Below are 12,763 nucleotides of genomic sequence, written 5' to 3' on the forward strand. Positions count from 1 at the left end.
AAATAATGGTGGATGAATCTCGAAACCACGATGAATCTCAAAACCATAATCACATTGATAAAGACAAAGCTCCCCATGTCCATGAGAACAATTGGCTACATCAAATGCAATTAACGAAGATCAAATGGCAACCTTCTTTTAGCTTATTAGATAACTAGGGACTCTCCCAGCATTAAGGGTCACTAACGATGATTTGCAAAACCCTAATATTCAAAACCTCAATCAGTTGATGAATGACAGTCTAACCAACCCAAAATTTGAATCTACCATATAATCAAAAGAAACCGATTAGATTCAGGATTGTCAGGACCAAGAAAAACATAATCGAACTATCCAACTATGGAAATAAGAAGGACATTGTCAGGATTGTCAGGACCAAGAAAGAAGAAGGACATTCTTTGGAAATAAGAAACAAGACATTCTTCAGAGTGAAATCTATTCACTAGCTGGATAGCACAAACTAAACCTCCTCCATGCTTTAGAATGCCCAAGTTTGATTCGTTTGATGGAACTATTGATCGAGAGATCAAAATATGCATTTTGAGCAAGATGTATTCCCTGCAAGTTTCTCAAAAGATTAAAAAAGGTGATGTGCAAATTGTTTCCGTCTATCCTAAAGGGGATGGCTCTAAATTGGTTCCACCGACTACATCAAAGTCTATTGACTCATACAATAAGTTAATAGAACAATTTATTCAAGATTTCACCTTCAGTAATATGAGGAAAGATGCTAATGATCTTTTCCTAATTACCTAAAGAAAAGGTAAAACCCTAAGGAGTTATGTGCAAAGATACAACATGGAAAAAGTGGAAGCCACTGACTATGACAAAATCTGTTGTGGTTGCTACTTTTAAGAGGGGGTTATCAAAACAAAGTCCTCTATCTGATTCATTGATTAAGAATCACCGTGTACTGTAGCTAAATCATTGCTTTGAGCAAGGAACTATGTTAATCTTGAATAACACCTTATCTAAGAAAGTTACGATTGCACTGGCAAAACTAAAGAAAGTAATAAAGAAGAAACGTCTAAGAGGGAAGAATAAAAGAGGTAAAAGCCAAAGAGGGCCTATAATGAATCATGTTGATCGAGGATCACATCTTGGACTCCTTTTAACACTATTCACTCAACATTGCCACCATTGATAACATAATTAAAGACCTGCAAAATAAAGATTTTGTCAGATGAATATAAAAGATGTATTCAGAGATCGAAATATATCTAAGTTATGCACATTCCATAACGACATATGTCAACTTACCAATAACTATAGGAAACTAAATATCAAAGGGTGAGAGGATTTGCTAATGGCGGAGATACGATGATACTAAGAAAGAGGCATGCAATGAGATTTTCAAGAGAAGTTAATGTCATAGAATTGGACCTAGCACCTGACATCATATATCGAGGAGGACGGAAAAAATGGTTCACATGCCAATAACAAGGCATTGTTGATTAGTGATGAAAAGAATCTTGAGAAGTTGAACATGAACTTTGTAAAAAAAGTGTTGTAAGTGGAAAGATAATCTTGCCCATTACAACCCATGGAATTGCTTTCTTTGATAAACATAATTGACACTCCCTCTGCCTATAATGTAATCGTAAGAATGCCTTGGTTGGATCAATTACAAAAATCATACAAGATTTATCAAAATTTATTGCAAATAAATTGGAGTGCTTTGTCTTATCGGCCAGCCAATATTGGTTTTGGCGGAGAAGATGGATGTTACACGTTTAAATGCTTCACTAGGTAGCATACTAATAAAAAACATGCGTAGAGCATGGAAAAATACAAGAAGTTAATACTCAAAGAAAAAGACAAACTAGTCTAAAGGCTTAAAAAGAAACAAAAGAAAGAAAGGAAAGAGAACTAACGTAGTTGGAATTGAAAAATATTCCTTTAATTCGTTGTTTGGTTATTGTCTTTAATTAGTTGTTAGGTTATTGTTTTGCTTTAGCATTTTCATTCATTCATTCATTCACATTGATTTGCACTTTTGTTGTTTGTGGTTGTAAAATGAAAATCTTTAAACCAGATACATTTCGAGAAGACAACTATTTTTTTAATTAATATTTATAATTAATTGATTTATCTTATAAATTTTAGCTACTATCATTGACATTAATAAATGATTAAAATAAACAAATCAAAAAGAATTTAAAAGAAAAAAAATCAAAAAATAAACTTGTTATTGTCCATAATTTTTAATTCCTAAAATAAAGTCTCTCTCTCAAAAGCAAGAAAAAGTATTATCCAAAAAAAGAAAAAATAATAATAAACAAAATAACAAATCAGTGAATGGCGGAGCTCCTCACGTGGGATGTCCGTTGACTTCATGAACCATTGGATTCTATTAAACGAAAACTTGGAGATCTAACTACTCAGCTACTGTCAGCTACTGTCGCACTCACATAAAAACCCTTCTCATTCTACATTATTCACAAATTTAACACCCTTAATTCTCTAAATTATAGTTTAAACTATCAAAATTTCTGTGCTATTTTGGCCAAATTTTTATTTTTTAGATACAGTGAAAATTTAGATTTCAAATGAATATTAGTACAATTTGTATAATATCTATTGAAATTTTTGATATTTTTTTATAATTTTTATGAAAATTTACATTATAATATTCGTATTAAATCCTTCCTAATTTGGTTAAAAAGTTTATAATTTTTATGGAAATTTCTAAAATTTTTCTAGATTTTCATGAAATTTTTATAAATTTCCATGGAAATTCTGGAAATATCTATGGTTTTTTTATTAATTTTTTTATCAAAATTTTTAATAAATATTGTTGATATTTAGTAAAAGTTTTTGCCAAATTAATCTTATTGATATTTTTTTATCTTTTAATAATTCAAGCAAAAATAAAAAATTCATATTTAACAAACAATGTCCAAAATTACATTAAACAAGTCTATCTATCATATATTAGAGAAAATTAACATCACAAATTACAACTTTACTTATTTATTATTATTTGTTTTACAATAATAAATGTAATATTCGTATAAATATTATAAAGTAAATAAAAGTTAGAACATAGACAAAAATTGAAAGATATATAGAAAATATATTTTCTGCAAACTAAAATTCAAAATTTTAGTATCAATGTATATTAAAAATTATATGTAAAATTATAAAAAAAGATACGTTTTTTTAATAATTACTTATTACATTTCACATTTAAAATTAGAATGGGGAAAATATGATTATTTCGTCTATTATAAATCGATTGATTAAGAAAACCATAATATTCATTTACTATTTTTACAATTTTAATAGTCAATTTAATAATTAATTAATTAAATTAATTAATTTTAAAATTTTAATAAATTTTTTTAAAAAATAATTTTTATCAATATTTAATAGTCTATAATATTTTTATAAATATTTTTATATTTTAAACATTCCATATTATTAATAATGAAATTTTAAATCTTTTCAATCTTATACTAAATCTTAAACTTTCAAACAGGGGTGGACATTTGAAGGTATTTGAGAATGTTCATAATTGAGTATTGATGTCATAGGATAGGAACGACTTTTCAAACTTTTACTATAAAAAAATAAAAATAAAAATCGAACTTTCCTCTATGATTAAAAATAATCAACTAACTTGAAATGGAAATAATTAAATTAGGAAGCCAGATGGGCAACAAGGTGGTGCGTCACATAATGACATAATATATCATGATATCATCTTCTATTCTATATTTTTTTTTAATATAAAAGAAATAATTATTAACGTCTTTTGCGCTTCAAAGAGCAAGGGAAATTAATTAGAATTATTGAAACACGTGTTCTAATCAAAGAACAAATTGTAAAACTTATATGGTCAAAATAACAATTTCATATACCAATAATTGCACATAGACTATAGAGGAGTATATAATATCTAACTTCAAATCCCTTACCTTTAATAAAAAAACAAAAAACGTGCTTAAAAAAATGTAATATATATAAGGAAAAAGTCTAACAGACATTAATCTCTATATATAATCTTTCCCTTATCCAAAATTCTCCATCTTTATTAATGCACTTATAGGCAAAATCCGGGAACTTGTTCCTCATACGTAGTAATATATAAAAATATATGTATATATATATATATATATATATTTTTTTTTTTTCATGCTGGTGAAGGTAAGGAATTCGAACCCATCTAAGACTGGTCTGCGGACTCTGAAACTTCGCAGCTTGTAAAAATGAGTTATCGTTTACGCGTGTGGAAGATGCCAAAAAAATAAAGTTATGTTGATTTTTCATTAATATTTGTAATTATTTAAATTATCTAATAAATTTTAATTATTATCTACAAACATTAATGTTATTGAAGGAAGGAAGTAAACTACTGACGATTTAGAAGGGAAAAAAATCAAAAAAATACAAAAATGGACTTCTTCTGAACATAACTATTATCCCTAATTTTTAATCCCTAAAATAAAGTCTCTCTCTTTCAAAAGCAAGAAAAATCATTATCAGAATAATAATAATAAACAAAATAAAAAAAATCAGTGAATGGCGGTGTTCCTCACGTGGGATTTCCGTTGACTTCATGAACCGGTGGATTCCATTAAACAAAACCCTTGTGAGATCTAACTAAAATACGACTCACTTACTTAAAAACCCTTTTCAATCTACATTATTCACAAATTTAACACCTTTAATTTTTTAGGGATATATTTAATTTAGTATTTAATAGATTTAAAATAAATTATAAATTTTAAAAGATTTGATGGATTGTTATAGAATTTTATAGGTTCTATAAAATATTTATAAAAATCTAACGCAATTTTTGAAGTCAAAGTTGAATTTCATATATATTGACAATTTTATTTATAATTTTATTTTTAAAATTCTTTCAAATCCATTAAAATTTATTATTTTTTAAAATTAATAACTTTTTCAATATTTATAGATTTTAAAAGAATTTTATAAAGTTTTAATTGATTATACCTGAATTTTAATGAATTTTTATAAAATCTATTATAATTTGAATTGAAAATTACTGAACTTGTATAAATTTTTTTAAAATCTAAATCGAATACCTCTAAACTTTTAAATATTTTTTAAATCTTTCAAATTCTAAATTAAATGCACAATCTTAAACTTTCAAACAAAGTTGACTTTGAGGATATTTTAGTATGTTCATAACTGAGTATTGATGTCATAGAGTAGGAACGACTTTCAAAATTTCACTGAAAAAAAATAAAAATAGAAATTTCCTTTTTGAATAAAAAAAAAATAGAACTTGAAATGGAAATATTAAATTTGTAAGGCAGATGGCCAACAAGGAGGTGCATCACACAATGACATAATATATCATGACATCATCTTCCTTACTATTTTTTTTTTTTAATAAACAAAATTATTAACGCCCTTTGCGCTTAATAAATAAATAAATAAATCGAGAAATTAATTAGAATTATTGAAAGACGGTTTCTAGTCGAGCACAAATTGTAATTTTTTATGGTCAAAATAACACTTTCATATACCAATAATTTCACATAGCAGTCTCTATGGACTATAGAAGTGTGTATAATATCTAACTTCAAATCCTTCACCTTTAATAAAAGAAAAAACGTGCTTCAAATATATATAAATATATATATAAATAAAGGAAAAAAGTCAGACATGTATAATCTTTCCCTTATCCAAAATCCTTCATCTTCATAAATGCACTTATAAGCTCATGTACATATTTTTTTCCCGATGGTGAAGGTAAAGAACTCAATTCTAACTATGACTGGTCTAAGGACTCTGAAACTTCACAGCTGGTAAAAATGAGTTACTGTTTACGCGCATGGAAGATGCAAAAAACGGGGTACGGGCCTTTCTCACATATAAAAAGGACTCTCTACTCTCTAACTCTTTAACTCTCATAATCTAATAATATATCCATTAATTTGTCACAAAAAAAAAAAAGCATATCCATTAAGACACACACATATACAAACGCTAAGAGATGGAGGGTTCTTGGCCTGAAAACCTAGCCACCATTAATCAGAAAAAAGTGATTAATGATGAGCTTATGAAAGGCAGAGAAATTGCTAGCAAGCTTCGAAGTCTTCTTGCTAACTCTGGTGATGACTCAAAATCTGCCAAAGATCTAGTCATCAAGATAATGAAATCATTCTCAAATACCCTTTCCATGTTGAATGTGAAAGAGGGTGATATTGCAGGCTCTACGATCTCTCAAATCCAAGCTCATTCATCGTGTTTGGATGCCTCGAAATCTGAAGGTGATTCTCAAGAAAGTTGCAGGAGTAGTAATATCACTCCCATTAAAAAGGATCGAAGGGGCTTTCATGATCGAAGGGGCTTTCATAATCGAAGGTTTGTATATTAAAAAAATTTGCATCTTCATCTTCTTTATATATGGTTTGCTTAATTAGTAGTTAGCTAGCTATTTGCTGGTATATTTTTATTTTTATTTTTTTCCTGTTGAAGAAGGAAATAATTAGATAATAAAGGGATTGCATTTTGGGGAACTCGTTCCCAAGTCAAACATAAGTATAAACGGATTACACGCGGAGAAAAAGTGCTTGATCTTTACATGTACTATATATTGGAATTTTGGATATGTATAAGTAAATTTTCACAACAGTTTGTCTAGCTAAATTTTATAATAACAACTTGTTAACTTATAATTGCAATTCTTACTTGCAGAAGACCTCTGCAAACATGGCAAAGTGATACTCCAACCCTCATTGACGATGGTCAAGCATGGAGGAAGTACGGACAAAAAGTGATTCTCCAAGCCGAATACCCTAGGTGTGCATCCATACAGTTTCTCTGAATTATGATATAAATTTAGTTGTTCTGCATAAGAAATAGTGATACTTAAAAATTAATTAAGCAGCAATTGTTTGCCAGAAAAGTAATACATACTAAATTAATTGGAATCCTAAGGTTTAACTTATGATAAAATTTCTAAAATATTTTTTTTATCCTTTACTATTCTTTATTCTATGACCTCTTCTCATTCTTAATTGATGATTATATCAAAATTCTATTTTTGGTGCATTTGCGTCCTCTCCATTTCAATAAAATGCAGGTTCTCAAGTTGGGGTTTACTATTTATGTTATTGAATCGATCCACCAATTGATTGAGAGTTTCTGCAAAATTTTGTGATCAAATAAGAAATATTTTAGAAATAATTATACTTTAATATCTTCTAAAATCAAATTATTTCATTTAGGAATCTGTACAATTTGTTTTCACACTCCAATACCTTATATTTTCAAAATTACTACAAATTGATACAAATCTATTAAAAGTTAACAAAAACTGTCCAAAATTTCACTTTAGTGCCTTGTAATTTTTTTTTTTAAGTTGTTTTCAATTAAATTTTAGTAAAATAGATTAGCACTAAAAAAAACTTAAAACCAAGATAAAAATATAAAACTCACCATTTAATCCAACCAAACGACATATCTGTATTTTTTTAATACAAAATTTACTTTTCCAAAAAAGAAATTACATTATTTTATAAATATTATTTGATCACTTTTTTTATTTTAATAGGTCTTTATGTTTTATATTTTATTTTTAATCTCTATAATATTTACAGGTTATTAATTTTTTTTTTTTGAAAAATTATATTTGTATTTTTTTTAATATTTTCGTAAGTTATTAAAAGATTAATGGTTCTCAATTAAATAAGTTTATAAAATTTTAATTTTCTCCTCACAAGTTTAGAATGAAAAAAATTTTAGAATGAAAAAACCTTATAAACTTTGCAAAGAAACTTAAAAATTTATGAACGTTTTTTAAGAGATAACTATTATTCTTTTAATAATGAGCTAAATTCATCCACCTTCTTTGAGGTTTAATTTGAATGCAATTGAATTATATATTTTTTAAAATATCACAAGTTTCCTCTTAGGTTCCATAAAGCTATCATCTTTTCAGTACTTGTTTTGCTCAAATTCTTTGAAATAAAATTATCCACACCCCCTTTAAAGGTGCTTGATGTAATTTTCAAAATCTAAGGGATAAAATTGTAATTGATGCAAATATCAAAGGCCAAAATGTGATATTTATAAATTATTAAATTATTACAATACAAACAAATATTACTTCAAAACATACAAATAATAATATGTACATATTATAGAGAACAGAAATAAACATAAACATAAACATATACGTAAAGACCAATAAAAAAAAGTGATCAAGTAATTTTTATAAAATAATGTGATTTTTTTTTTTTTGGGAATGGTAAAATTGCTTAAAAAAATACATATTTATTTTAAAAAAAAAACATATGTGTTTTTTTTTTTTTTGGTTGGATTAAATGGTGAGTTATTAGATTTTATTTTGGATTTAAGTACTTTTTTTCAAATTTATTAAGCTGCTTAAATGAATTTAATTGGAAAAAAATGAAAAAAATAACAATGAAAGGGAAAATTGTAATTGGACCACATCAGGTTTGCATTAATCCCTTAACTTTTAAAAATTACAATTAACACCTCTAAAAGAGTACGGATAATATTATTTTAGTAGTTGTGAATGAAACAATAGAATGAAAAGATAATAACTTTTGGAATCTAAAACAAGGTTGATGATATTTGAAACTACTGAAACTAATTTGTATTTAGGTCAAACTTCAGGGGAGATATATGAAATTAATGCAAACCAAAAAAAATTATAGGATACTAAAATGTAATGGTTTCTATTAATTTAATATATTTAAACGAATTTGTTATAGTTTTAAAAATGGGGAAATTGAGGTGTCCAAAAGAGATTCTATAACCCTTAAATGAAATAATGTAGTTTTAGAGGGTACTAAAGTGTAATTATCCCATTTAATACATAAGAAATATAATGGTGTGAAATATAGCCATTGCAATCTTTCAATGCATGCAAAATGATAAATTTTTTGTCTTCCAGATTTAATTAATCTCCATTGTCAATCAAACAAGCTAGGTTTCAACTATCAGAATCTATAGAACTAGTGTATATATATATATATATACACAATTTTGATCTTTTGGACTATTTAGCTTAATTTATCATTCATGATAATGATGTGGCAAATACTAAATGGGGGCAAAAAAGAAAATGTGTAAAATTTTTATTATTTTTTTAAGAAAAATTCAATGTGATCTACATACCATGTGACCATTAACTAACTGCCATTACAGACTTAATTTTTCTTGACTAGATTTTTAGTATTAAAAACTAAAAATAAAAATAAACATTGTAAATTAATATTGTTATTATTATTTACCAATTCTACCTTTAGGTAGCGAATTATAAGATGAGTTTGGTAGCCTATTAGATTATAACTATATATATATATATATGCAGTTAATGCCCTATCAAGATGTCTTGATGGGTTTTTAATCAGGATTTTTATTGTTAGTCTTTGAATTGCTCTAAGATTGTGATTTAAAAATGTTTTAATGAATTATATGAGTTTAATAACATACTAAAATTCTAGTAGAGTAAGGTGAATCCTATCTGGATATCATTTAAACCTCAATCACTAGGGTTTCTGGTAGGAAAATAATTAGGATGTCCAAATAAGAGAATTTCTACATGTATATATATATATATTTCATTCAATGTTACTTTCAATTTTATAACTCTTATTTCTTTTTACATATCTCTGTTACCCCTAGATTTCAATTTCTCAATATATATTAAAATTGGAGAACTCAGTCCTCCCACATAGTTATAAAATGAATGCAGTAAAAGTACAAATAATGAGCAAGTAATCAAAAGCTCAACATAGATTTTTATGTGGATGCCATTACATGGAAAGGATATCACAAGGGTCTATTACCACCTTTATCCAAATCCACTAAATGAAAGAATTGTACAAAATCACACTAGACTTAAAAGTGTAAGGGAAGTACCGAACTCCCTATCTGGTGTCTTAGTGGGTGACCCAACTCTTTAGGTTTAGAAACCTCAGACTTTGGATAGCACCATTGTCGATGGGTCCTCCTAGCAAAGGCATAGTTCCACTACTACCACAAGGGCTTTCCTTGCAAGGATTCAATTCCACTACCATCATAATGCTCCTCCTCACAAGGGCTTGGCTCCTCGAATAACTTGTCCCCATAAATCTTGAGATAATTTGATAGGAATGAAGTTTTAGAAACTATTCTTGAATATTTTTCAAGGAGAAATCATTCTAGAACACTCTAGATTCTTAAAGATAAGAGTCGCTTTCAAAATAATCTAGTGGAAATTTTAAAAAAAAATTGTGAAAAATCATATGTTCGATAATTAAATGGAATTAAAAATATAATTTTCTTCAGAAGTGTATAATAGATTAGATTGAAATATTTTATGGCCAAGTTTTAAACAGAAAATTGTTTCACATTGTCATAAGCATTTGGCTCAAATGGAATCCTAAAATATTACAAGAATATAAATAACACATTATCGATCAATCAATAAGCTTATCAATCAGTCAATATACTTGACTAATTGATCATATAGTGGATCAATCAATCAATGGAAAAAAAAAATCAATTGATTTGACATTGAATCAATAAATCGATGAAAAAAAAAAAACAATCCTTGAATTTTCACACCCTAAAAACCAAAATTTTGACATATTAAGCAAACATGAAATCATATGAAACTAAGTGTGAAAAACTTTCTCAAAATAACTTGAAAAATTATTCGAAAAAGATAGTGCCTAACCACCTAAAAACAAGTGAAGTCTCTAAGCTACTTAGTATTCTTAAACTAGATTTGAATTGATGCTTCTGAACAGATTAAGACAAAACACGATGATTGTGATTTGACATAAAATTTGTCAACAGAAAAATTTTGACTTAGCAAGATTAACAGTATTAAGGATTGCAATAGATATTATCATACATGTTCCCTTTATAGCATAATGGAAATTAATTAAAAATTAATTGACTGTCAAGTCCAAGTTAATCATGGATGATATGCAGGCACTACTTTAGGTGCACATACAAGTATGACCAAGGATGCAAGGCAACAAAACAGGTTCAGAGGATTCAAGTTAATCCTCCATTATACCTGACCACATATTTTGGGCATCACACATGCAAGATCATCCACAAAGATCATGAAGTAGTCATGGAAGATACTAGTCCTATTGAAACTTCCATATTCATTAGCTTCGATAGTTCCAACCTCACAAACAAACAAGATCAGCATCCATTTTTATCATCATTCTCTTCAATCAAAGCTGAACTTAAGGAGGACATCAAAAAATGTGACACCAACAAGAATCAATCATACTCGTGTGATTATTTTGTGTCACCGGATTCAATGGTAACTCAATTGCCGAAGAGCATGATGGAGTTGTCATCAACTTTGGAGTCTACAAATAAGGATTTAATATATGAGATTATGGAGTGTGATGATTTCTCTTTTAATATGTTTCAAATTTGACTAATTTGTCATTGAGGAAACGAACATGTTTTTGTTTTTGTTTTTGTTTGTTTTTTTTTTTCTTGTTAGTACAAACATGTTCCTTGTAACTTTGATTTAGATCTATAGGAATATAGGACTACTAGGGTTCTAATATTTGGGAAACTTGTTATTGTTTGTTATGAGTTCGAGGGAAATCTTTGTAATTTGTGTATGGAAAATTAATAAAATTATTATTATTATTATTATTATTATTATTACAACTAGCATTATTATTGTTGTTGTTGTTGTTGTTGTTTGTCTTTTGCAATTGTGGATTCAAAGGGAAATTAAGGAGAAGAGAGAAGAAAAATGACTGAAGGGTAAATTAACGAAGAAAAAAGAAGAAGAAAGATAAAAAGAAAGAGTAAAGTAACTATTTCTCCATGTTTGCTCATAAGGAAATTATGTAAAGAAATAAAATAAGAACATGTTATTATTGAATTTTAAATTTTCACGAAAAGATTTGAGAACTTCAATTTATGATCATTCGCTTTTATTTATCCCGTGCCTCGGTTTATATGAGTGCTTAAAAAAATTAACAAAAATACAACACCCATTAAAATATTAATTTCATGTGGTATTCTACACACAATTTACCAAGAGGTTTAAACGCAAACCTTAATCAAAATTAGTAACCTATATACCAAAATGAAGCATAAAGCCTGAGGATCACGAATTCGTCTTACCTGTTCGAAATTTAGCCAGTAGTGGCTAGAATCTCGTCAGAAAGACTCAACCAATTTTAAGCTCTTGAATCTCTCAATCCCACTCAAATTGAGCCAAAAGGACCTCAAATTTAGGTTTAGAATGGTCAACAATGGTGGAAAAGGGTGGCAGTTTGGCCTGAAACATAATGGAATTAGGGAAACGATGAATATCATCATTGTTGGAAGACCACAACAATCCTAGCTCATCATCAATGATCTAGCCATGAAAATTGGGCAGTGGATTGGTTTTTGAGTGAGTAAGACAATGATGGTACAGTGAGGTAAAACAGTGGCAAAAAATGAGTCAATCTAACTGGGAAACCAAACTACTACCGCGACTGAAAATTGCTCGATAGCAGCGCATTGTAGGCAATCTCACAGTGGTTGGCTAGCTGGCTAGCTTTTGGGTGGGCTTCATGGCGGTGATAGCTGTGAGAAAAGATGACAACAGTAGATGAGGATTTTTTAAGGTGGTCCTCATTCTTCGCAGCTCCAAATGGCCCAATAAAATGCACCGTGGTGCCAATGTGCACCCACACAAATCATCCCAGTGGTGACACTTGACAAGTGTTAGCTAGTGTTTTTCATTTCTTTCTTTGCACCTTTTCTAAAAAGAACATCCGGTAAAGATAGTCTA

General features: G+C 28.1%; 1 protein-coding gene across 1 annotated transcript; it reads left to right on the top strand.

Annotated features, from left to right (window-relative positions):
- The first annotated feature begins 5,930 nt into the window (after positions 1–5,930).
- LOC107435744 (WRKY DNA-binding transcription factor 70) lies at positions 5,931–11,398 on the top strand. Its single transcript, XM_016047371.3, has 3 exons — positions 5,931–6,342; positions 6,676–6,780; positions 10,933–11,398. The coding sequence occupies exons 1-3, from the start codon at positions 5,972–5,974 to the stop codon at positions 11,396–11,398; spliced, it is 942 nt and encodes a 313-aa protein (XP_015902857.3). The 5' UTR covers positions 5,931–5,971.
- Positions 11,399–12,763: the final 1,365 nt, after the last annotated feature.

Source organism: Ziziphus jujuba, chromosome 4 (assembly GCF_031755915.1).
Source record: "Ziziphus jujuba cultivar Dongzao chromosome 4, ASM3175591v1".
NCBI lineage: Eukaryota > Viridiplantae > Streptophyta > Magnoliopsida > Rosales > Rhamnaceae > Ziziphus > Ziziphus jujuba.